Source organism: Dinoponera quadriceps, unplaced genomic scaffold (genome assembly GCF_001313825.1).
Source record: "Dinoponera quadriceps isolate SergipeBrazil2010 unplaced genomic scaffold, ASM131382v1 scaffold707, whole genome shotgun sequence".
Lineage (NCBI taxonomy): Eukaryota > Metazoa > Arthropoda > Insecta > Hymenoptera > Formicidae > Dinoponera > Dinoponera quadriceps.
In genome coordinates this window covers 507,803-534,252 of record NW_014555450.1, presented here as the reverse complement: position 1 = coordinate 534,252, position 26,450 = coordinate 507,803, and the positions used below count along the sequence as shown (strand labels likewise).

The following is a 26,450-nucleotide window of genomic DNA, read 5'->3' as shown; positions in this document are numbered from 1 at the left end:
GTATGACTTACCGCAGCTGGTCACTGTGCCGAGAGGAAAGCCGGAGAGACGAGATCACCGGTTATGCAAAAGGCGAAAACGGTCCCTCGGCCACGTGTGCGCGCGTGACCGATGCAATGTCATCGAACTTATATAACGCGTCGCTCCTCTTTTCCAATTACGCGCGCCTCTAAACGTCACGGGCATGGACCCTCGATTTCCCCTACGTCGCCGTCTTTCATAACCGTTGGCAAATTTTCGGGCGACGCACCGCGAAAATGCTCGAACATTCTTGCGGGAGAAACGTTTCGTTATTGCCCCCTCATCCGAAAGCAACTAACCGTTGAACTTCCCCCTCTCACCTACGCGCAAAAAGTACTACCACATGCCGACTAAGTCGTCCGGGAACCGGCCGTCTCTCGGAGGAGGCAGAGCGAGGTCCTCTCCACGCACTCGAGACGGAGAGATTCCGGCGAGAGGCGCGACCCGCGCGGAATTCCTCCTCGCGAGGGATGGCCCGCAGCGGCAAACGCGGATAGGCGCAGGTGAGAGGGCCCCGTGAGAGAAGAAAGGTAAGAGGTCTCACGAGGAGCCGGGGATCCCTCCACTGCGCCGGCGAGGAGACGCGACGACGAGCGCCCGCTCGAGAGGAAGAGCCTGAGTCGAGCCGAGGTGATCGCGCCGAGGCGCAGTGCATCCGTCGCTTTTCACGGTGGACGAACGTCGTCGGGGCCCGGCCGTCCGCACGCCGCCCGTGCAACGCCGGACAAAATGCCGATTAGCTTGCGTACTCTGTGTAAGTGTCCTCTCCACGTGAGAGCCCAGCTCCGTTAGCACACGCACGTGGGAACCCGGGTCGCGCGAATCCTCCGGAGAGCCCGCGGCGACCGACCGCTATTGTGCTGGCCGTCGCTCGCACACGTGTGACAGTGATCGCCCTCTCGTTCGTTAGTCTACGGCCGCAGGTGAGACCGACGAGCTCATTGATGCGTCGATCGAGCTGTTTCCACCGTCCACCGGGAGAACCGAGTCGTTTCTTTTTATCTCTCGTATCACGCCGGATCGTGAGTCGGTTAACTCATCTGTGGGAACTCGCTGACTCGGTGCCGAGGATGGTTCGCGGAGGGTCTCCGCGAGCGCCGCTCCGTGATGCGAGATCGTGATGTAGCGTCTCGAGGTACCCCTGTTCTGTGAAACGTAGATCGATTTCAACGCAAGTGGTGGTTCTCTGAGATTGTGGGGGGACGGTCGGTTATTTATTTGCTAGTTTCTCGATCCCGGCAAAAGTACTTCACACTCAGAGGAATTCGAGGGACTAATTGAAGCATCTCCAGTGTCGCGACACCGAAGAGAGTTTTCGGAAGTTTGATGAAATGTAGATCGGTTTACGGAGAGTGGGGATTCGCCGAGATCGTGAGACGGGAGAGGATTGGTAATTTATTTTCAGTACTTTGTTACGTCATAATTGGAGGGATTCTCAGGATAAATCTAAGCGTCTCGGCGTCGTGATGATGAAGAGAGAGTCTGAAGTTTTATGAAGTATAGATCGATTTAAAGATACGTAAGTAATTCATTGAGATTGTGGAATGAGGAACGGTTGGTAATTTATCAAGTACTTTGTCAGTTTCGAGAATGTTACTTCATAATTGGAGGAATTTGAAAAGTGAATCTAAGAGTCTGCGGCGTCGCGATATTGAAGAGAATCTGAAGTTTTATGAAATATTGGTCGATTTATTTGTAGACACAAGTGCTGATTCATTGTGAGATTGTGGAACGGGAGATGATTAGTAATTTATTTGAGTTGGTACACTGAGCTTATTCTCGAATTCGGCATACGTCATAGTCGAAGGGAAAATTTAAGCATCTTCAACGTCGCGACGCTGAAGCGAGGACGAATAGTTCTATAAAACATCTAGTGAACACCAACTAACGATAAAATTACAATAATGTTGTAGTTTCCCGCTGAATAACGTAAATGTTATGTACATGTTATATTACACTTACATTATTGGATGGAAAATTATAACATTCATATAATGTTACTATTAATTAGTGTTTACTGTCCATAGATCGATTTAGACACAAATAGTGATCGATTGAGATCGTGAAGCGGGAGACGATTGGCAATGTATTTGAGGTATTTGATTAATTTCAGCTGTTTCATAACTGAAGGAATTATAAGAACAGATCCAAGCGTCTTCGTCATAACGTAAGAGAATCATCGTCGTACCGAAGAGAGTCCGTAGTATTTCGAAACGTTCGGTATTGCTGCGATCTTTGAATCTTCGCACGCATGCAACCGCATTCCGACTCCCGATGACATATGGGAAAAACCTTTCTCGCTTTCTCTATCAATACGAAAACATATTCAGCGATATGTTACGTACTGTACGTCAAAGTCGCAATTTACCGTACGACCGTTTCGGATCAAACGGCATAGTGGAGATAATATCGCTGTTTTCCAGCAGTTTCTTTGCGTGCATAGCTCGCGTTAAGTATTCAAATGAACTATCGAAATCGAAAATCATACATTCACGCACGACACAACGTACACGTGCGTAAAATAAACTGTCATTACCGCGAATGGATATACCAATTACCGAGCACGGTGACTCGAAGCTGATAGTCGCGTAAAAACTAAAGTCGTGGAATATTTATGCGTCAATCTGTGAGGATTCTGCTTGTACTCTTCTCCGATACATAATGTACATGCCAAGATTACGCAAAAGGCAATCAGGTAGCCTCGCGAATTCTCGTCAGTTAACGTCAGTAGCGTTTATTTAATCAATCATCAGCGATCGAGTTATAATCAAGCGAGCCACCTGTCCGCGTCGTGTCCGCGACGGTCCATTCATGCAATCGCGAGCGGGGAACATTTGCGCAATACTGAAAAAAACGACGCGGTGACGCGCGCTCATAAATTAGATCAACTCGATCTCACGATGTTCTATCTTTGGCTCACGAAGCGCTATGTATCGAGATTATAACGTTTCTCCTTCTTTTCTGTCATTATTTCGACAAACCGACGCGTCGGACGCGCAATTTGTAAAGGCACCGTGCAAACCGCGACGATTGCCGTAAATAATCTCATTGCTGTCGTGTGAAACACGTCGACGTTTTGATTTAATGCTGTTGGACATGCTCGACGGGTTGATACTTCCTCTTGTACGGATTCGCCTGCTGTTCCTGCTCGAGTGTCCCGCGAATTTATGACGATTTCTCGATCTCGCGTCAGCCGAAAAACGCGAAATTACGCAGCAATTGATGCCTCCGCTGGAACAGTATGCTTTTATTCACCCTACTTCGCCACTCGTGGATTAAACTGACGCGAGCGAAAAATCATGATACCATAATTACGTAATTGTTGCATAATATATAATTGTAGCATCTTGAATTGCATAATTGTTGCATAATACATAATTGTTGCATCTTGAAACGATTGCACATGTAAACATGGAAATCTCATCTTGAAACATGCGAAATTTTTTTATTTCTTTGTTGAATCAATGCATCATTTCGTTATACCTTAAATTGTTTATTAAAAAAAAAAAGATTATCTAATAAACAAATAATAAAAAAGTTATCTATTTTATAAATAATTTATTTATTTAAAAAAAATAAAAGTAATTGGTACAATTTCTTTAAATTTACTTTTTGTACATTCAGAACTATAATATCTACACAGGATGCGCACATCTGTAGATACTTAAACAAGAGCATATCAGAAAAACTACCTGGTCTCGCAGGCTCAGTGTACCAAACTGAGCAGCAAAATAAAAATAAGTGTGCTAACAAAGGGTTAATATTCTGACGAATTGACAAAGTGGAAAGACACAAGGAAACGAGGGATATTAATTTTGTATTCGACCGGGGGGTGGCGTGTTATCATGTCAGGAATATTCAGAAATCGAATGTTGAACGTGAAAAGGATCGGAGCTGGGCGATAAACATCGGCTTTATTGTTCCAGAGAAACGGCTTCTTAACGTGGCTCTTCATTAGTTCCGCAATGGTCCTTGGTCCCCCGAATACCAGTTTCTAGATATTTGTCTTGCGGATGCCGCATAAAAAGACACCGTCAGCCACCCGCCAAATTGGCCGGTCGGAACTGGTTTAAGTGGCACCGTGAAATCCGATTTGTCTCGGACTTCAGTCCCGCGAATATTCAAAGAACGCGCTCGCGAGGGGACACTTTCTCGCCGGCGGAAATTCCCGCTGCTAATTATTCGGCCCGTTCTGCCGTAAACTCGGCATTTTTTCCCGAGGAGGTCGCGCTCCTCGTCCCGCATGAGGAAAAGCGGCGCGCTTTCCGCGTCTGATCCGATCGTTAGATCGACGGCACGGTGAGAAAAATCATTCACGTGCGCGATTTCACGCGAAGATCGGCCGGCTTGTAGCACCGAATAAGCCTCGCTCTATCACGACGGTCTCCGTCGTCCTCGTGGCCTTTGGGCCATTTTAATGCCATTGACGACGGTGAAAATGGCAGCGACAATGGCGAAGCACGTGTGCCCGAGAACATCACTTCGAAGTTAATCGACCGATTGGCCTTTCGAAGGATTTTGCGTATTCAATTACGGCCGTATGTGTAGTCACGTGGAGACTACGTCCTCGGCAACTCCTCCACGGCGGACGGATCACGAGGCGTTATCAAAGCTGTGCATTGTAACTAACATCTTGACTGGCCGGAGATGCCATAATTGCTACTCTCCAGAGCGCGCTTCGAGTCATTCAAAGAAAGTTTTCCCTACGAACGATTATAACTTGACGGAAAGAAAAAAAAAAAGATTTGAAGACAGTGTTGGTAGTGTACATTCAATGTACACTATCACTTATGTAAGTTATGTTGCGAAGCGGACTCCTCTTAATCAGAGCTAATTCCTTTATCGAGTGCGCTTGGAAATTAAAGTCGACGTTAATCCTCTCAGTGCTGTCGGGAGAAACGTCGGGCAGAGGTAGGATGGATAATGTTGGAGTCTCGCGGCCGGGAAAACGCGGCTTCACCGTCATCGCTCGAACGGTCAACGAGAGCCCCCGCGAATCCTCTTACATAACATATTGACAATTATCTCGCTCTGCGCTCTTCGAAATGTCACTAACTGAACGCGCGGCGTCTCCTTTTCAGGGGAAAACCTTCGAGGAGTCGCGAGAAACGCGAGACTTCGCAACCGCGATAATAACACCGTCCAACGCACCTCCTTGCAGATCGTCTCAAGCGCGAATTCTGAAGGAGTTATGAAGGAGGAACTTATTTCGCAGCGAGATAAAATCTAACCGGCGAGACTCGTGTTCCCGCTTTTCTTGTGGAAGGCTCTTCGGGGTCGATCGCTCCGTTGTAGTCGTAACGGCTGCGATCGTTCATGGTCATCGAGGATTAAGAGCTACCTTGCCTAATCGATCGTAGCCGAATCGAATTCAAGCGCGACTTCGTAAAAGCGCGCGAAGATGGCCCGCTCCGGGCGACCTTTCACGCCAGACTCGTCCGATTGCGAAACCGAAATCGAACGATATTTAGCGAGCGTCGCAATCACGGGCTATTCAAGGATCGCGAACCGAGGAGTCAGAATCCGACGGTCTCATTGTCCCTGTGAAATCCAAAAGCCAGCCCTGCGTAGGTGGATGGTTTCACCAAATCCTACATTCTTTCGTATTTTTCAAACAGATACAACTCTTCATTCGAAGACATCGTTCGTTCCATCGAATATCTCGTCATGAAAATTATTCTTGAATAACACGGATATATCTTAACTGGAACTATGTAGAATTTTTTCGTGTAGGAACGAGTTCATCTTCACGTAAGATTATATATTCTTGCTTAATGTGAGAATACGAGCCTTGAGCTTAGATTAATTTCTTTCTCTGTATAGAAGTAAATCAAAACTTACATAAGTCTAATCTATCCTATACACATTGCACAATGTCTGAATAAAAATGTGGCAGTGGCCGACTATTGTTACCAGTAGTAGTACTGGTCTCACATAACCGCTTTGTTTCCGTTAAATTTTACGCCAGAAATTTTCCACGTGAATGCGTGTCTACGTACGTTAGATCTGCGCGTGTTGAAAGCCGACTTGATCGAGAAAGCCTTTCTCGTTCCGTTAAAATCTTCCGTAATATTTTTTGCGACATTTACTAAAAGTTTTCCACAAGGCGTGGGGAATTTAGAAGGGAATGATTAATATGAAAAATATTATTTATGTAGGATGAAATGGCAGTTCAACGTGGTAGGTGGCTATTGTACGATACCCCACGCGCGTTGAAAGTCTGGAAAATAAATCCGGCACGCGCGTTAAACCGTCGGAACAATTTTATCCTACCGCTGGATTGAAATTGTCGCGCTCAAAATCCAGCGACGGCTCTCGCTAGCTTATCTTCCTCGCCGATTGCCTTCCTTCTCCTGTTATCGAAATCCTTCGCATCCTTTTGAAGACGTACGTCCTATCGTCGGCTTATGAAGCGAGCTCTCGCTTCAATGACTGGTGGTGCAATGTGTAATATCCATTCACGCGCATCTTTCACGGTCTCTAAGGATGTTCTCCTTCGTGAGCAGGTCTCGTGACGGCGGTCTTGTGCAACGTTCAGCGGAGTCTCGAACATGAAATCCCGAGGAGGAGCTTCCTGTCACGCAGGGCGATCGACGGAACTAGAGGAAGGTACGTTTGCCTCCAAGCGACACCTTCCGAACGCACGACGATGCGTTTTAATGAAACCGCTTTTGCAGGAAGTACTTCGACCCGAACGAGGAAGGTGCTTTCGACAGCTACGGTTCCGCGGGTGGTCAATACGACCCGTACGACCACGTGACGGGTGAGTGTCGCAACTACTTATTATTCCGTCGCGAGCTCATTTCGTATTCTTGGATTCTTTGCGTATCCTTGAACTCCTTCCTGGAGCCGTTGATATTCGACGATTTGCGGACCCTTCGATATTTCTTTTCTAATCTCGCGTCTCGTAAACTTTCACTCTTGAATCTTTTTCTAATCCCGCGTTTCATAAACCTTCGCTCTTGAATCTTGGCACTCGGGAGCTTTTTCGCAACTCTCATTTTTCATATCTCTTTTTCGGAACTCTCCGCGTCGCTTCTTCTCGACTTTGGGTTCTCAAGACTTCTCGAGCCGTCGAATCCTCGACTCGAGTGTCTTTTGTGCTCGGCAATAAGTTTCATAATATTATATTAAATGGACATTCGCATTATTCGTTTGTACATTTCGCAATCATTTTCTTTGCATGACGTGAGTATTCTTGAGGTAGGACAGTTATCATACAATTAAACCTACGCGTGAAGTTGAAAGGAGAATCGATGTCGGCACGTCGATAATTGCCGGAGACTGCTTCACGGCGCAAACGGCGCGATTTTATGGAAATCACGATTTTATTCATCATGACTTTGCTCCTCGCTACACTCGTAAAAACTATCCTCGTTATCTGGGAGGAGTTTCGAGTTATCTTCTTAACCGCCGTCGCAAATGCACACGATCGATCGAATGCACGCGAGCGAGTATTTAATTCGCACGGTTCGATGAGGCGAATGGATTATCACTCGCGTGAAAGGTGACGCGACGTTTATATTGTAAAAAAGAAAAAACTACTCGCGCGGATAGGTCAAGCAAAATCTCACCGGCCACACGGATCCGGCAAATTACCAGACGTTATCTGCGAATGTTCGTACGAGCGATAAGTGCGAAGTTTTAAATATCACGGATCATCGTGATGTCTGCAATCCCGATGATCAACGTTCAATAAGACACGTGCTCACGGATGGATACTTTATTTCATTCTGACCTTCTTTATTATATTGAAGACAATTATATAATAATTATCACTCGTCAAAAATAAACACTGCTTTAATCATCAGTTTTACCGTTTCGTTAACATTTTTTTATCTAAGCAAAAGAATCGATAATTGGAAGGTAAAGGTCAAGGCGTGTGCGATTTTTCAATAATTTGCTTTCTTACAATATTAAATATTGTAAAAACTATACAAATATTTCTGTTGATTTATTTCGTTTTTAATTTTTTCTGCGCTTCATACGAAAGATTCACCAAAACGTTGCGAACAACTGAAATCTCTCGCAATTATACGGTCTGAGAACGCGATAATCGCTTTTCGGAATGTTTCGGACAACTTGTCGAAATAAGAGCGGTTCCTCAAACGGCGCGAAACCCTTTCAATCGTTGCGAAATGAAGAAACCGTTTGTACATTGCAGATCTATCTGACATCAGGAAAAATGTGCCGGGTGAGCCAGGCGTCGACTATCCCGCCTACTCGACATTACCTCAGACGGGATTCACGTGCGAAGGACGTTCACGCGGTAAATACAGGGAATAAATCACGCGGGCTCGTCGCATACCTCGGAGCAATCGTTGTCCGCTCTACGACGTAGAAATACCGGCGCACCGCGTTTGTTTGGGTCACGTGGGAAAGCAAAGCGCCTTCGTTTAGCGTATGAGCTCATAGTCACCAATTACACCGTATAAACCTTACTACGAGACCGAATCCTCGCGAGCGTTCAATCAACAGTGCCTCACAAATGAGACGTCATGTAGAATGAAGGAATCGGCACTGCGAAATTATTAACACCGTTGCGGTGTGTACAATCCTGTTTCGTTGGCCGATTGTTCAAACGAGATTTCGCGCCCGAGAGTGGGAATATCGCACGGTATGCTTGACGGCCGTACAGATGCGCTAAAGAACCGTAATCGTTCTTCCGTTTGTCATTGTCGGTAATGACGCGTAATGAACATCCAACTTTCTGCGGCGCGCGAATGTTCTCTACGCTATTATGCCGTCGACGTGATCTCGCTTCTCTCTCTCTCTCTCTCTCTCTCTCTCTCTCTCGCCCACCACAGATATTAGATAATCCGGCGCGCGAAGAGAGAGATTGAGTGCACAAAAAGAGAGGAGCCGACGATGCGCAGACGAGACGTGTGTAATCCGTTATGTAAGCCGCCACGAAATCTATATGTATTATGTCACGATATACATAAGACATTTCTAATTCATTCGAATTCACTTCGCTCAACAGGCTATTACGCCGACGAGGCGGCCGGGTGTCAGGTTTTCCACGTGTGTCACGACGTGCTGGTCTCCTCGTTTCTCTGCCCGATAGGCTCGACTTTTAGCCAGAAGCTGCTGACCTGCGACTGGTGGACCAAGGTCGACTGCTCGTCCACCAACAGATACCTCGGGGTGAACCGTAACAACTATCAGATCGACGACGACGAGATGATCCGCAACGCGTACGCGATGATCAGCCTGCAGTCCACCGAGGACGTCACCAAGGACGGCCTGGTGGATCCCGACAGCGGCGCCAGGATCGTCGACTACTCCACGCTAGGTGGTAGAACTCTGGGCTACACACCCGGATTCCGCAGGATCACGGATTACCCTGCCGTCGACGCGACCGGGAACGACCTGCCGAGCGGCTTCGAGGACTACCCGCAGCGGAACGATCGTCAGATTCTTGACTACAGTCGTTATCAAGAAAAACTGGCGAAGACCAGTTCCGTGTATCAGAGCAAGTTCCACCTTGAGGACAAGGGACGGTCGCCTTACCACGCCTCTCCGATCATCCGACACGATTATCAGGGTCGATCGGCCGGCGACAATGAGTTCCAGGACGACTATCGCAGACCCGACGGCTTCACCAATCGGCTACAGGCCTCCTACGCGCCTACTGTTCCCACTGTTACCACCACCACGAGGAGATTGTACTCGCCTACGGTTCCGACGACCTATCGGCCTTCAACGTTGGCTTACAGCAAGCTGGATCTGCTAATGGACAGCTCTGATCATCTGTACGCGCACAGTAAGAGCCCGGTGACACCTCCCACGATCGTTCGGCAGGACGATGACACGGAAGATATCAGCTTGAGCGAAACTGCGCGTCACCACGACGACCCGGAGAGATCGGAGAGCGAACGGAAGGCGGACGGGGCGCGTCTCAACTTCGAGGAGAAATCGCGCACGAATTTCAGGATCAACGTGACCGACGCGATCGACGAGCTGTTCAGGCAGCAGAGTGACAAGCCTGTTGTTAGAAACGACGATGACGGGAACGACGAGAGCGCGGAAGTCATCGAGCTGAAGGACAGCGTCGGAATCGTGCAAGCGCTGAATAATTCACGCGGAAGGATTATCGTGCAGAGACAGGATCCCGTGATTCAAGCGTTGAAGAACGATCGTGTTGGTCTGACCACACTTCCTCCATCGGGGACGAGCGCTCACGGCGACACCGTGAACTCGACGCAGATCCTGAAGAAGCCGGACGTGGTCGTGGCCAACGAAACCGGCAGCGACGGGTCGACGGAGGATTACGAGGATGTCGTGAACTCGACGGCTGGCGGTATCGAAGACACGACGTACCTGAGCAGCTCCGATGACGGCGCGACTCCGCCGGTGACGAACCGCCGAGAAAGAGACGACGACTCCTCGATAGAGTCGACAACCGCGAGAGCTACGATTGACACGACTGAGAGAATCGCCGAGAAAAGTCACGAGGTGCTTGACGATCGCTCCTCGTCCAAGGAGAATCAGACGGCGGTGGACCAAAACTCGTCGTCGACGAAATCGGTCTCCAGCTTCGGCGACGAGCAGTTCTCAGCGGACTTCGGCTTCCGGACTTCCCGACCAGCGCTGTTCTTGCGCCCACCACTGGAAGGCTTTTTCATTAACGTCCCCGAAGAGACGCACTATACGACGCTGGACGACGCTTTCAAGAGATCCTGGGACTCCGGAGTGACGACCACCGAAATCCCGCGTTTCTCCAGCGCGCTCTCTGGCAGCAGTAGGGACGAGTCGCCGGTTTACAACGAGAACATCGACTACACGGACGAGAGTTTGCCGGTGACGACGCCCAGTCCGGAGGTTCATCTCGCTGACCGGGTGATCATCGAAACGTCCACGCTCATACCGTGGCTGGTTCCCTCGTGGCACGATCGATCGAATGTCCCCGTGACCGACGTCGTGCCGCCGGTCGTGGACTACAACGACGGCTTCGGCGACTTCGTCCCGCCGGACCGAGACGCGAACGGACGCGTGGAGTCCTCGAGAGCGCAGGGTTTAAGGAACAGCAGCGAAACGGAAACCCTGAACCGATACAATACAGGCTTCCAGTTCACCATCAGGGACGCCATCAGGGCTCAGGCGCAGTCGGAAGTAGATACGAAATCACCGTGCCACTCTTCAACATCCGATGGGCGAACGAGGCACTGTGAGACGAGTTCGGCTGTCCCACAGGTGGCAGTTTCCACTCCCAGTGTCGAGCAGGAAGCAATTTCCATCGGCACAAAAGCGACCACGAGGTCGTCCGAGAAACCGGTCACGCCTGTCCCCGATAAATCTTCGACTTCTGTCGCGCGATCTTCGGTCACCGTCAACGGTAACATCGATGTAGAGGGGTCGTCGTTGAAGGCGGTTACACCGAGAGGCGTGTTCCAGACCAAGAGACCCGAAGAGAACGTTGGAGAGACGACGGAAGCGACGACAACGAGCAGTCCGCTGCACCCGATCCGTCCAGGATCCTTGAAGCAGATCGAGGAAACAATCGACCGGCGGAATTCTCCGTATGAAGTGTCCTTCTCGGTGAAGAAAGACGAGGACCTGGACACGACTGCCGACGACTTCATCAGCCGATTAATCGCTCAGCAACCGACCGTTCTGGGCGATTTTGAGATCATCAAGTCGGTCGAGCCGGAAGACGATCGAATCACCGGCGTTCCTCAAGCGCCGAGGTTGCCGGATATTAGTCACACGTCTGCAGGCGTAAGCAGTTCCGTCGTTTCGTCAAGTAACACGGCCGATCAACCCAAGGACTCGGACGTGAGTATGCTAAATCTCCTTCAGCTCATGGCGGAACTGTTGAAACTAGACCGGCTGCCTCGGCCGTTCTCAACGAATGTACACAACGCAGAGACCCCGAGGAAATTAGACGACCCGAACGAGCCGCCCTTCGTCACGGCAAATCCGCTTCTCGATCATTCGCAAGGTCAGACCACCCCCGGAAATGCCATTTCGAGGGCCTCCGTCTTCGATATTTCGAACACACCCGCTGACACCGCCGAGCCGAGAACGTCGTCGACCTTGGATCGAAATAAGCAATCTTTCGTCACAACGAGTCCACTGTTAGATTATTCGCAGACACCGTTCGAAAAAGCCAACTCCAAGCCGCCCGCATTCGACATGTTGAAGATAAATGTTGGCAACTCAGAGCCAAAGACGCCACTGGATCTGGACGGGAGTGAGCCATTGTTCATTACGACGAATCCATTATTGGATCAATCACGGGCCAGAACGACGTTCAGGAATGCGAATTCCAAGGCGCCTTCCTTCGATGATACCATGAAGACAACTACCAACGTTGCCTTCGGAGTGTCTCCCGACGTTTCTCCTCGAATAAATCCAGATTACGCGACGAAGGCGAGCCTGTCGACGACAAACGGCAGGGGCAACCGGCCATTTCAGAAGCAGGAGATCCTGGAACAGTTGACGGAGAACTTCGGGCAGCCTTTGTATGGCGGTGACTCGATCCACCGGTCGCTCATCTTCGACCTGCCGCAGGTGCAGAGGAGTTTAGACTTCGAGACCGGTCTGCCGATAAAGGGGAGCGAGCGAGTGACTGAGGAGGCCGGAGTAAAGCTGGTGTCTTCTACAACGAGGTCAACGACGGCGGTGACGACGACGTCGCCGACCACAGCGCCGACGACTACGACGACACAAGGAACGATCACGACGGCGGAGTCCGAAAGGACCATCGTCGAGACCGAGTTCGTTCCTTCCTTAGGGTTCTCCTTCGACACCGACGAGGGTCGCGAGGAGTACGTGGAGGCGATTCTCGGGGGATTGATCGACGACCACGGCAGAAACAAATCCAGCGCCGCGCAATTAACTCACGAAGCGCCAAAGAACGAGACCCTGAGACCCGGGAGACACGAGAGTTCAGAAGACGTCTGAAGAATCTCCAGGGCGTATGTGAAAGATTTGAAAGCGTCTGTCGAAGATCTGCCGGGTGCTTTTGAGATGAGAACGGTCCCATCGTTATCGATTACTCGTATAATGTCAGCGTTCGATTGCTATCTGAAGGAATAGGCGAGTGCGCGAAGAAAAATAATTCCACCGTCGTAGCAAAATCCATCGTCGCTACTGTGAATAAAACATATTCGTTGCGACGGCGATAAAATTTAGTTGACGATCAAATTAACAAATTATTGGTAATTAGAGTAGAAACGGGCTTTGTCGTCGGGATAAAAAGTACTCCGTTGAGTGAACATGTCCTTAGGACACGTTAATTTGCTGCTGGAACAAAATATCGTTTTCCTAAACTTACCGATTTGTTCCTACAGCGAAGTGATTTGTAAATTCAGCCAAATAATTCAGCGAATGACAATTGGTATTCTTAACGAGTCCTTTAGCTATCCGCGTATTGATTGACAGATCTCGCTGCGTCGGCATAAAATTTGCTGTGTCGGCAAATTATTTTTCTCCGTGTGGCAGGCGTGCGTTTATTAAAGTTACATTAATCTTCCGTCCATATTATAATCGCAAGATACACTATGCAGCTGCAGTTAAGAGGAGGCGGCACAATAACCGATGCATTGTGACTATTTTCCTCACGCCGAAATCACGCGTATTTTCTAATGTGACCATATAGATAAGATCTCGTGCGTTGTAAAACAATGGATCACGTCGTAAAATGGAATAAAATGGATCACGTCGTAAAATGGTGGTCTTGCTCATGTACAAGAGGATGGAGTGTGTGTGTATATAACAAACAGCGTGTGCATCCGGTGTGCGTGCAAGGGAACGTATCTAGCATTATGAATATTTTGTCTAACCCGGAGTTTGATACTCTTCCTTCTCCTTTTAATACATATATATATATATATATATATATCTCGTTATACAAATTTCAACCGTGTAATCGATAAACACTTGCTGTATACCCTCCTCCCACATAGAGAGGCAGTTGATTCACCATGACAACGGTAGTGGCGTCCAATTCGTTTACCGTTCAGTGTTGTTCAATATTTCTCCAAGGCGATTCAATCTAATCTGAATGTGATTTCTCGAGAAACAATTACACTCTGAAACTGATTAATCCGGAAACTTAGTCGCATACAGTAACAATTTATCTACTTCTAATCAATTGTAAATAATCGCAAAGTTGTGTCGATCTTATAAGAAAATAAACCTCTGAGAAAGTGGAATGAAATATTGCGTATGTGAATTAAAGAGAAAATGAATTGTATACATAGTGCGGCCTTCATGTCATAGAGCAAGAGATAAGAAAGGTTATTCTGTAAAAAGAAAATGTAAAGTTTATTTCGGAAGGATTGATTGACCAGCGAAATGTCGGTGCTTACCAATAATACGGAGAAAAACGCAAATGAAAACGAAATTGAAGAAGAAGATCGAACTGACAAATCGGCCTTTCGTACACCATCCATCTTTACAGATTATCGGTATCGTATTAATTAACAGTGTTATACTTATTTATCGTTCGTCGTGGAATTTGTCTTGTTCGTGAGATTGATTAAATTATCTTCATTTGAATACAGAATAAGATGGATTCGCGAAAGAGTTATCAAATTTCTCGGACTTAATGGACAACAACATCTTTTCGACGAACTCATTAACGTAATTAATCTTCCTTGGTATGTCGCTTCAAGAATTAGACCAAATTGACATCGTTCGTCTCTTAATAATTAGGCGAATAATCGGTACTTCGAGGACAAGCTGCTCGATTTTCTAATACTGGACCTGTATGGAGTGACCAATCTGGAGAAGAAGCTGATCTTTTTCTACAAGACTCTCGTTAGTGAAATAATTCAGGAAGAGGTCTCAGTGTGGGAAGAAAGTAAGTTAATACATTCTGATGGAGAATGTGCCAGTTTCATCGGATGTTTGCTAGGCAATAGATTCTGTTATCAACTTTATGGATCTGGAGCATTCCATATATAGAAACTACAATTTTGCGATTAAGAGTAGAAAACATTATGATGACATGATACATCGATCAAATGTTCAGAGAGAGACACTTGTCTTTGACTTCAGGTCAGCGCGCAAAAATAACAGCGTTGACCGCGTTCACCTCGAAGAGCAGAACTCACAGGTTAACAAAGAGTGTTTCCGGTAAAAATCTCGCGATTTTTAGGATTACACAGCACTCTCCCAGAAATTGCACTTTGTCCCTAATACCCCACGTTGCACAATTTTATACACGGAGACAAATAATTTAGAAAGATAACAAATTTTATGTTGTCGTTGTAGCAAATAAATCCCACATTAACATGTCGACATGGTTTTAACAATGCAAGGTATTTAACAGGTAGCGGAAGTAGCAGCAGTAGACCAGATTTTTAACAATTAAGGGTGTATTTCATAAAGCACACTTGATCCTATCATATATATGATTTGTATTTCTGTTTGAAATTTTGCTCCTAATATCTGCCTCTATCTCTCCGTTTCTCTCGCATAAATCTAAAGGTAAAGGTCTTCGGGCAAAAAATTATTGCATTTATAGCTATCTTAGTTCTTATATTTTTAGTGAGTTTTGTGATCGTTACGCCAAAAAAGATGGCCGAATGACATTTTCCGATAATACTAGGAAAATTCGAGAAACCCGAAGATGACGATGTCAAGAAAAGAGACAAGAAGCTCGCGAAGAAAGCTAAAAAGGATAAAGTTAAAAGCAAAGCGGAAATCAGTCCAGCTTCCAGTTTGGCGATGAGCCCCAGCGCGTTACAAACATCCAGTATACAGGTATCCAGCGAAGATGATGCCAAGGAAGACGACGACGAAAACAGGGAGCAGGACGAAAGTGGCGAGCCTCTGAAAAGGAGGGAGGAGTCGAAAGACGTGTCCGTTGGCAAGTTATATCTCGCGTTATGCAATATCACGTGAACTTGCGTTAGCAATGAATAATCACACGCAATGATTAATGGTTTCCAGATAGCGCGGACTTTGTACCACCGCCTGGAGAAGAGGACAAATATATCCTGACTAAGGTGATCCCGCGAAGAGACGTATAAATTTGTCATTTATTTGAAACTCAATCTCTGTTATTTGTGCGCGGGACCGATCGTCCCTCCGTTATCTTCAATTTCGCTTCGAGATCTTGTATATACGAGAAAACGGGTTAAACGTTTCTTTACAAGACTATCGACACCGGTCGTCACGCCCGACGAGAGCGATGAAGTCGAGACTTAATTCTAGTTTCAGTTTCACCGTAGCCGATTGACGTTGACCGCGGGGCAAGCGATTTCTCGTCTCTCCCCCGTTTTAATTTCGAAGGGAGGCGAGCAATCGACTAATAAACCGCGGTTAAGACGAACTGACCAGGCCGGTCATAAAGCAACGAGATCTGCGGTAATTGCAGAAAATGGTGGAGAAAGTCCGCAAGGTGCCGGTGATTCACATGATATGCGGCGAAATAGACGGCGATAGGACTGACTTGCGCGACGTCACTCTCTTCTATTTTATGCGCACCATCGACGAGGGTATACCCTCTTTCGAGAGCTACGAAGAGTGCCTCGATGATATCACGGATTACCTGGTGGTCGGCTCCATCGACAGCAGATTCTTAGCCTCTCTGAATAGAATGCTGACTGACGTAAGGACCGTTCAATATAATCGCCCATGGTCCTGGTAATGCCCCTTTCACCGACCGATCGTCTCTCGCCACTAATCCTTTCGCAATCGCGACCCATCCCGATTACACCGTAGCTCTGTTGATTTATTATACACATATAATACGCGAAATATAATTGAAATAACGACTGGAGCCTTGGAAAAGTATTTTACTCAGCTTAATGATAAATAGAGAGGTGGACGAAAATATAACAGAGGAGAGAATATGCGTATAATAGCAGACTGATGAATAGCGTTTTGATGTTTCGAGGTGAAGAATTTCGTAATATCGTTAATAAAAAAACATAGTTGATGCATATAGTGATCCAGTAATGTACGAGTCATGAAATTTTAGGTATTTAAGCCATTGGTGGAGAAGCATTTCAGGGAGCCAGATTTTTACGAACGGTGGAAGTCGGAACAGGAAGAGGAACTCGCGCCGATTATCGAGAAAACGGTATCCGCACTGGAGACCATAGAATTTCGAATACATAAAATATCATTTACTTTAACAACATTGACGATAGATTCATATAATCGCGAGTCAGCTTGAAATTTACCGCTTTTCCTTAAATTTTATTCCATATCTGTTATATAAAACATGTGGTTTCTCTAAATTTTCACGTGTTTTAAATCACGTCGATAATTCGAATCATATTGAGTTGTTCATCTAATGAATAATTTCGATATTTCATTTGCTCGTGAAGGAATTCAGCGCTAAGTACACCATCCGAATTCCAGAAAGCGTCCGGATTCAAAGAGGACGCAAGAACAAACATACAGGACGAAGAGGACGATAAGATCTCTACGTCCACTTTGCAGGAGGAAACTCCGAGAGGTAAAAGCTCAAAGTCAAGCTTGAGAGGGGGCAGCAAGAAATCATTGTCGGATTTCAAGTCTACTAGATCAGTCGACGCGTTCAAAGAAACGATGAGGGACCATCGGAACAAGAAAGACATTCTAAATTATCTTGACAATCTGATCGAGAGCGTGGAATGGTTAGCATTGCTTTCTCGCGACAAAGATTAATGGACGCTACATCTGGTGTCGCGTTAACGTTTCATTTTCAACCTCTGCGAACGGACTTGTAATCTAGATTCTGGTGATCTAGGACGCTGGAGCACGTCGAAGGTGACATTTTGCTGACGATGCCGACCATAACGGAATTGCAGGATCCGGCGATAACGGACGATATGTTGCTGAAAAATCAAGATATCGTCCAACAGCTGGAGGAAGTGGTCTTATCGTGGGAGAAGCACATACAGAAAGTGAGCGACTTAATATTACTTTCCCTACGCTTGTCTGTTGAAAAAAGAAAGGACCATGACTCGTCGTGATATCTCTGCAGCTTCCTGTTACCTGCAATAAAACGCGATGTTTTGTGATTGCCGGCGTCATAAATCACTGTAGAGATGCGTCGATAGCGCGTGTCGATGTCTGGGAATCAGACAAACTCGCGGACACCAAGTATTATGTATCTTGTACTTTATTATCGCGGATGATATCAGGTTATGGAATTGTACACGAGCAAAGTGCTTCCGGAGAAGGGACCGATGGTGGATTACGAGTACTGGCAGGACTGCGAGACCGGACTGACGATGTTGGAGGAACAGCTGAAAATGCCCGCGGTTAAGCGGATCCTCGCGCTCCTCGAGCAGGCACACTCGCCGGTCTCCTCGAGCTTTCAGTACTACCAGGCGGAGCTCTGGAAGCAGTACGTCGAAGCTCGGGATAGCAATAAATTCATGCAAACGCTATTAAGATACTTCAAGGTATTAATGGAGATAACTGTTCAGTCGCATCGCAATGATGTAACGTGTGTTACATACCGGACCGACCGCGTCGAGTCGATCACAAATAAATCAGAAGACGCGCGCTCACAGTTTGTCGAAACATTCCGATAACATTATATAATGAATATGACTGCATTGAAAGAAAGAAAAGTATCTAAAAAATAAAGCATATTCATTCGATGGGTACTAATAACGTATTTACTTAAATCTCTCTCTCTCTCTCTAAATTCTTTTATTTAAATAGAAACAAACAATTGCTTTCATGAAAATCTACAGATTTAAGAAAATGTGTATTTTTGTATTTGAAACTTTTTCTTCCGTGTAAAAACATGTATGTTAGTATAAGAAAAATATGTTATTATTGTCCAGCGAATAAATATTTGTTATTTCTTAGATTCTTTCCCTCGGTGGGACTTGCCAAAAGTTCGTCGGATTGTCTCAACCACGTTTTCTTTTGCTGATAATAATAAAACAGAGCGTAATATTTATAAACGTTCAGTCCAAGTATCCGCAATCGTTATTCACCATCTTCCACCTTTCGGGAAATAATCTGACTCCGCGTCTGCGAAACGACGAATTTTTTGTATCGATAAAATCATCGATGAACCAGCGAACTTCTGCACGTCCCCGAGCGCAATATATAGCGTATATGCGATTAAACGATAACAGTGTTAATTAACGTCTCTCGCAGTTGATTACCGAGTCGGATTCATTCGAATCTATAGCGGAGTGCATGCCTTCGCTGACGGAGGGGCTGCGGATGCTCTGGGTGTTGTCGAGTTATTATTCCTCCGAGGAGAGATTGATGTCGCTGATGAGCAGGATATCGTGGCAACTTTGCCAGAACGTGAGGAAGAACCTGGCGATCGTCACGTTATTCAAGAGGCCGTTGGAGGAGGTCTTGGAGAAAACGGACTGGGCCAGCACGATGCTGAGGCAGTGGAAGCGGTCGTACCTGAAGACCCGAGCGGACATCGAGCTGCTGGGGAAGGGGACTCGCTGGGAGTTCGATCAGAAGCATCTGTTCGAGGCGACGGAGTACATCGCCGACGTGTGCAGCGACCTCCGCGGGATCGCCAGCGTGCTGCAAGACTTCTACAACATCTTCGGGGCGGACCTCAAGTCCATCATAGACGACCCCGCGCAGATCGACACCGTGGTGAAGCGGGTGGACGCGCTGACGGTGCCGATCGAGCAGACGGACTTCGATGTCTTCAACGTCTTCAACAAGGAGAACTGGGAGGCGATGACCGCGTGGTTCTACGAGGAGGTGTCGTTCCTCGAGGACCAGGCGAGGTTCTACATCGACGAGTGCTTCTCCGTCCTGATCAGCGCCGAGACCGCCCTCGAGATGCTGCTCAAGTTCAAGCTGATGAAGACCCGCGAGGCCGTTCAGCAGCGGCTGCTCGGCAAATTCGACGTCGTCATGCAGCAGTTCAGCAAGGAGATCAGCACGGTGGAGCACGTGTATAATCGGGGCAAACGGCAGCCGCCGTTGCTGACGTATCACCCGCTGATGGCGGGCGCGATCTTCTGGGTGAGGAAGCTCTTCCACAGACTGCACAGGCCGGTGATGGTCTTCCAACAGGTCAGGGAGCTGAAGCACAGCGAGCTGAGGTTGCTCGCGTTCGGCCAGTATCTCGAGCTCGCGAATCAGCTGAAGGACTTCGAGGAGGCGAAGTTCAACGCTTGGCTCGACAACGCGCTGCTGACGATCGCCGCCACTATGAAGAAGAGCGTGCTGAGGATAGTGCAGGTCGAACGCGACCTGCCCGTCACCCTGACCTTCCCGACAGAGCAGCAGGAGCCCGCGAAGGAGCTGCAGCTGATCCACCTGGCGTCGAAGACGAAGCACAAAGACACGGTCTCGCTCTCGTCGACCCCGCAAGGATCGTTGCTCAAGCACAACGTCATCGTGTCGAAGCCCAGTATGGAAACAATTGACTCCGATGTCGCAGGGTCGAGACTCGGGCCTGTGAGCGCACAGTTTCGCTCAGAAACGAGGATCGACGCGAAAGGGAACCCGCAGAAAGGCTCCGCCATGTTCTCGGACAAGCACGAGGTTCGCGGGAAGATCAGCTGGACGGAGTTCATGAGCGGCACCATCCTGGTGGAGTGTCAGCTGCGTTTTCAGTTGAACTTCGACCTGGAGGTCTTCGAGGTCATCAGAGAGGCGGAACTGATGGAGCAGCTGGGCTTTCAGCTGCCCGTCGCCCTCAGGGACGTCGGTATTCAGAAGAATCGACTGAGAGCGGACATCGACGTTACCGAAAAGATGATCAACCAGTACAACAGCGTCGTGGACTCCCTGGAAAAGAGTGACATACAGTTGTTGAAGAGGACTCTGCAAGACATCGAGAGGAACCTTCAGCCGGGGGTGACGCGATTCAACTGGAACTCCCTGAGCATCTCCGATTACGCGTCCTCCTGCGGCAAGATGCTGAAGAACCTGAACTCCATCGTCGAGCAAATCAATCAGATGGAACGAGACCTCGACAGCCGAATCGAGGCAGAATTGCAATCGTACCACTTGTTCTCTACCAAGAAAGAAATCGCCGAGTCGGAGGATCTTTTACCGTGCAAGGTATCTTGATAAATATCTTAATTTCTTAATGTTTTGCTACTCCTCAACTCAGTTGGGGTTTTATTGATTCATCCGAATTCAAATACGTCAAGGTAGAACCGAGATTCCTTTTTAAAGAAAATATTAAGTCCGAATATTTCTTTCCACTCGAAAAATTGCTATATAAAGTTTCGTGACGTTTTCAATTTGTCGACTATTACAATCGACTTCTCTCTTCGCAGCTTTATTTTCTCGAGATTAAAAATCGACGGTCCGAGTTAGTGTCGTCGATGTCGAAAGCATACAAGTCGATCAGTCCGATGCTCATGAAGCTGGAAAGCTTGGTTCTGGGCACGTCAACTGGGAAAAGTCCAGATATGCAACTCTTGTATGAAAAATATGAGAAGAAAATCTTCGTCGCCTTTATAATGTATACGTCTTTCTCTACTCTACTAAATAATAATTCTTTTCCATATAAATATGCTTAATTGATTTGTCATTTCATGAAATGTCATCTCTGCTCGGGCTCCAGGTGCATGGTGAGGAACATGGAAGTTCTGAACCAAATTTTAAGCCGGACCAAGCCGATTTTCCAAATTGACGCGGTATTAATGGCGTCCGAGGCGGTATTGCGTCCATCGCCCGGCGAAATCTACAATATCATTTGCCATGATGTGCGAGACCTGTTGGAAAGATTGAAGGGATTCTCCAGATGGATGAATGGAACTTGCTTGGAGTGTGAACCGCAGAAAAGGGAGCTCTTAGAGGATCCGGTCACTTTCAGTTTCTTCGAGGACGTGTTGAGCGTTCGAGTTGAGTAAAATTTGCCAATTCACGCGCACGTGGTAAAGTTTTGCGGTAAATCGTGAAGCGAATTTAGAAACTATTTCCCGTTGTGGAGTGATCTTTGTCTTTTCGTCGATTCGAAGGCTTACATCCCGAAACGTCACAGGTAGTTAACGAACTCGTGAAGCTGGTTCAAGACACGGCGTACAAGTTGTCGATGGATTGCTGGCGGTATCTGTACAGATGGAAGAAATACAGCAACTTGTGGTCGTTCGATAAGAATCTAATCTGTGAGAAATTCGCGGCGACGAAGCCTACGCTTCCGCAATACGACGAGAAGTTCACGTTTTACGAAGGAATTTTGGAGGAAGTCAAAGATATGGAGTTTTACTTCGATCTGAATAGCATACGGTAAAGCGGTATCTCAATGAGAAAGATATCAGACCCTTATCGATACATGAAAACGATATATCTGTCAACAGAGAGAGAGAGAGAGAGAGAGAGAGAGAGTTTCAAATTAACCGAAATCCATATACTGATAAATTAACCAAATTCTTCCTTTTTTGCCTATCAAAATGAATGAAACATAATTTATCTTTCCAGACTGTTACTTCTTTTTGTAATTCTACAGTTACTTATATCTTGACCTACATCACTTTCTTTCCAAAGCATCAACCTGAAGCCGCTCTTAGCCGGCATCGAGCGTCACGCGAAAGAATGGAAGCAGGTTCTGGGGAATTTCCTCATATCCGACACCGTGCAGGCTATGAATCGGCTGAAAGCACGAATCGAGAAATTGCAGAGGGAGATCGAATTGGCGATCACCGGATTGGATCGCTACACGCTGCTCATGCAGACAATCGCCGAAGTGAAGAGAATAGCCGTCAAAACTGAAGTGCAGTTCCTCTCTTATCAGGAAAGCTTTAAAACTATGCGCAGCCAGGGGATCGAGTTCCCCTTGGCGGACGAGACGATGGCGTATAAATTGCAGCGCGACTGGGAAATGTTGTATCTCGAAGCGCTCTACAGAGCTACGACCTTGGAAAGCACCAGCGACAAATTCTGCGAGATGACCGAAGACCAAATCAACCGATTGCTGGACGAAATCGCGGAGTTCGCCCAAGATTTCGAGGAGCACGGCCCAGGAAGCATCGGGGACGATTTGGAACTCGGACTGAAAAAAATGGAGGTATGCACGCATTCGTCAGAATGTTTTAGATAAAAGTTGTTCGATTCGAAGGGGGAAAAAGGCAGGGATATTAGTTTGAACTTGGGTGGATCAAGGTCATATCAAGATCACTATGAATTTTTTTAACGAAATCGTATAGTTTTCGTAATGTATATTGATTCTTCTAATCGTTTGCAGAAAAGTATTAAGGTAAAGTCATCGAAAAATGACTATTTTCCCAGATATTTTACAATTTTTTCAGGTACTTTTCACTATATATGATGTAAAATATTTCATCAAGTATTCATTTTTGACACTTTTGACGCATGAACATTCTCTCTCTCTCTCTCTCTCTTTAAATTCTTTAAATATAATATCCAAATTCTTCCATATGATATTACACTCTTGACAGAAATGTGCGATTACAAGCTTGGTCTTTTGTGTATTTACAGGAATACGGCAAGCTGATCGACAAGTACGAAGAGAAACGCGCGAACTTGGCAAAGTCCGAGGTACTGTTCGATCTGCCGCCCGTGGATTATTCGGCCTTCCTCAAAGTGAAGAAAGACTACGAGAACATGGAGATACTGTACGATCTCTACAAGCAGCAGAGAAGCGAGCGGGAAATTTGGGCGAAGACTCTCTGGGTGGATTTAAATCCTCAACAGCTCATCGACGGTATGGAGCACTACATGAGGGAATTCCGCCGGCTGCCGAAGCCCGTCAGGACTATGCACGTCGGACACGCCTTGGACGCCGACATGAGGAACTTCAGAAATTCGGTGCCGCTCTTCATCGAATTGAAGAACGAGGCTATGCGAGATAGACACTGGCAAGAACTGATGAAAAGGACCGGACAATATTTCGATATGGACCCGGACAGGTGTGAGAGCGATAATTGATGGTTAAGCGAGTGCTAATTAAAAGTGCGCAGAAGGACGAGGAAAGTTCAGTAGACTGCTAGTTTAATTGTAACAGGGACTATTAGAAATTATTGTGTTATTTTGTATCCAGCAGTCTTCTATCGCTGCATGCGAATGATGGATATATTTTTTATCGTTTATAATATTTCCTTCTTTCTCTTTAAATTTATTTCCCTCTATCAATCCGGCGCGATAATATTAGTTTCGCCATTGTTGCAATGACGGGACGAGAAAGGGGATCCGACGGATTTTATCACGAATGAGAGGGGCTGAATGTCACTCATGCCAACGTGTTCGCTATATTTTAATCGACCGCAACGCTCGATTCTTTCAAATCGGCGATAAAAGACGGCATAGACGCGGGAGGATATGTCAAAGGAATTGCTGTTTGTTTCATGGCGCTACGTCGACTCGTTAGTGAATTACAGCAGTTTAAAATAACGCAGCGTTGCTTTTCAGATTTCGACTTTCTTAGCACGAATGTAAACGTGGCACCTGCCCTCGCGCCGGCGCACTATTTGTTTTGATGCTGTGCTCTTCTAAAATGAGGTGGATGACCTCAAGGTCGCGATAAGTCGGGCAAGGTGCCTTCGCTACCGACCGTATACAGTTATGTACAGCGCAAGGTGTACCCTTCCTAGAAACGCGTCTGCGGAATGCGACTATTGTTCTCCGTTTATGTACATGTCGCTCCGCGCGTGACCTACCCCGAGAGTAACGCCGGGCCGGCAGAGAGCGTAAATCGATGAAAACGTCGATATCTCCGCTTGCAGACGTCGTAGCGACTTGAAACAAAAACCGTCGGAAAGGGGAAAGTACTGGGATGAATGTGAAATAATTTATCTGCGAAATCAAGATTGATCAGCACGATTATGTACATGCGACGAACGCCGATTTTTGCGTTTGCGTAAAGCGCATAGCGTTAATTTTACATTTTAAACTGATATATCTGAAAATTAATTTGATGACAAATTTTGAATGCTAATTTGTTTCGCAGAAAAGGGAAAAATAACTGTGATCGATAATCGATGGCTAGTATAAACTCTCTTGAGTGCACACGTAGTTATAATATTTAACTTGTAGAAACGTAATACAAGAACTTTTTTTTATACGATACAAAAATGGCGCAAGAACAATCGTTGATAATAGAAGGGTAAGCTAGTTGAATCGCGAGTTTTTCGTTCGCTTTAACAGCAAGGGTATATGCAAATCGATATTGGATTATTCTAGATTTACCTTAGAGAACATGTTCGCCATGGAATTGGGGAAGTATCAAGAAATTGCGCAAAGTATCGTGATGAACGCCGTGAAGGAACTTACGATCGAAAGAGGCGTGAAAGAGTTAACGGAAGTGTGGAAATCCACGGAATTTACCTTGGTCAAACACTATAAAGGTATCTAAATGTTTTAAAGGGGAATCAGATAAGTCAAATAGAAGGAGACAAATTTTGTTCTAGAAAGATCAGCTAAATTATCAGTAAGAACTGAACTTGAATTAAACGTGAGAACAAATAAAGTTTTATTTAATTCAGTTGTATTGACAGTATAATTAATATAATTTAATTTAATGATAACGTAACAATTTAATCAAAATAATTTAATCGCAAATGAGGCACACGATTCTATGGATATCGATTACATTTCTCAGGCACAGAATATCGTAGCTTCATTCTCGGTCCGCTCGACGAATTGAACATGATACTAGAAGAAAACATGTTGAACGTGCACAGCATGGCAGCCTCCCAATTTATCGGGCCGTTTCTTAACGTCATACAGAAATGGGAACACACGATGCACACGATCTCCGAGGTTCTGCAGGCGTGGGTGGACCTTCAACGGAAATGGGTGTATCTCGAGGGCATCTTCATGGGCGGCGACATCCGTCTTCAGTTACCAGACGAAACGAAGAGGTTCGACGACATCGACAAGATCTTCATAAAAATCATGAATGACACGTCAAAGAGACTCAATGTGCTAGAATGTTGCACGATTCGAGGTACTGAAGAGAAATTAAATTACGATAAATTACCCGGCTATATATTGATTATTTCTTACATTTAGGCCGAAAGGAAGAATTCGAAGGCATGATCGCTGCCCTCGATAAGTGCCAAAAGTCCTTGTCGGAATACTTATGCAACAAACGCGTTTTGTTTCCGAGATTCAACTTCATTAGCGACGTTGAGTTGCTGAACATTCTCGGCAGTAGCAAACCTACTGCTATCCAGCAGCATGTAGGGAAGATGTTCGATAATCTTGACAAGTTTAGATTCACGCAGAGTAACACGGATAGAATGCTAGTAACGGCTCTGATATCATGCGAAAAGGAAGTTATGGAATTCAGAAATCCCGTGGACACGGAGGGTAACATCGAAATCTGGTTGGGCTTTGCTCTCGAGGAAATGAAAAGGTCGAACCGATACCTGACGAAAAAAGCGGTCTACGATTATGGCAAAGTTTGTATCACGTTATCGTCAATTATCGACGATCATTTAGTTATTACTTCTTCTATTGTGCGAGATTTCAATAAAATTTTATTCTTTTCTACCTCTCCTATTTTATAAAAATGTTTTCTGGTTTGTTTTATACGTTACACGTATAAGGTGGTGTTAGAA

General features: G+C 46.3%; 2 protein-coding genes across 3 annotated transcripts in view; both read left to right on the top strand.

Annotated features, from left to right (window-relative positions):
• Nucleotides 1-653: 653 nt before the first annotated feature.
• On the top strand, nucleotides 654-14,166 carry LOC106744305 (mucin-17-like). Of its 2 annotated transcripts, XM_014618964.1 has the most exons (5): nucleotides 654-775; nucleotides 6,528-6,630; nucleotides 6,699-6,784; nucleotides 8,186-8,290; nucleotides 9,005-14,166. In XM_014618964.1, exons 1-5 carry the CDS (start codon nucleotides 751-753, stop codon nucleotides 12,928-12,930), a joined length of 4,245 nt encoding a protein of 1,414 aa, XP_014474450.1. In that variant the 5' UTR covers nucleotides 654-750; the 3' UTR covers nucleotides 12,931-14,166. The 2 variants fall into 2 exon arrangements, with proteins under 2 accessions (XP_014474450.1, XP_014474451.1); XM_014618965.1 differs by lacking the exon at nucleotides 8,186-8,290.
• LOC106744160 (dynein heavy chain 10, axonemal) overlaps nucleotides 13,953-26,450 on the top strand; it is a 29,481-nt gene continuing 16,983 nt past the window's right edge. The window contains 19 exon segments of the mRNA XM_014618654.1: nucleotides 13,953-13,961; nucleotides 14,458-14,613; nucleotides 14,686-14,833; nucleotides 15,584-15,844; nucleotides 15,928-15,983; nucleotides 16,355-16,588; nucleotides 16,961-17,062; nucleotides 17,347-17,603; nucleotides 17,717-17,873; nucleotides 18,114-18,377; nucleotides 19,090-21,012; nucleotides 21,204-21,391; nucleotides 21,494-21,773; nucleotides 21,914-22,158; nucleotides 22,417-22,936; nucleotides 23,368-23,798; nucleotides 25,069-25,232; nucleotides 25,487-25,834; nucleotides 25,900-26,291. Coding sequence (XP_014474140.1) covers nucleotides 13,953-13,961; nucleotides 14,458-14,613; nucleotides 14,686-14,833; nucleotides 15,584-15,844; nucleotides 15,928-15,983; nucleotides 16,355-16,588; nucleotides 16,961-17,062; nucleotides 17,347-17,603; nucleotides 17,717-17,873; nucleotides 18,114-18,377; nucleotides 19,090-21,012; nucleotides 21,204-21,391; nucleotides 21,494-21,773; nucleotides 21,914-22,158; nucleotides 22,417-22,936; nucleotides 23,368-23,798; nucleotides 25,069-25,232; nucleotides 25,487-25,834; nucleotides 25,900-26,291 — 6,135 coding nt within the window.

Bases quoted from the DNA above. Each gene is read 5' to 3' on its own strand.
- LOC106744305 (XM_014618964.1), top strand. From the start codon at position 751: ATGCCGATTAGCTTGCGTACTCTGT. The intron at 6,631-6,698 runs GTACGTTTGCCT...CCGCTTTTGCAG, and splicing joins ATCGACGGAACTAGAGGAAG to GAAGTACTTCGACCCGAACG. The intron at 6,785-8,185 runs GTGAGTGTCGCA...TGTACATTGCAG, and splicing joins CCCGTACGACCACGTGACGG to ATCTATCTGACATCAGGAAA.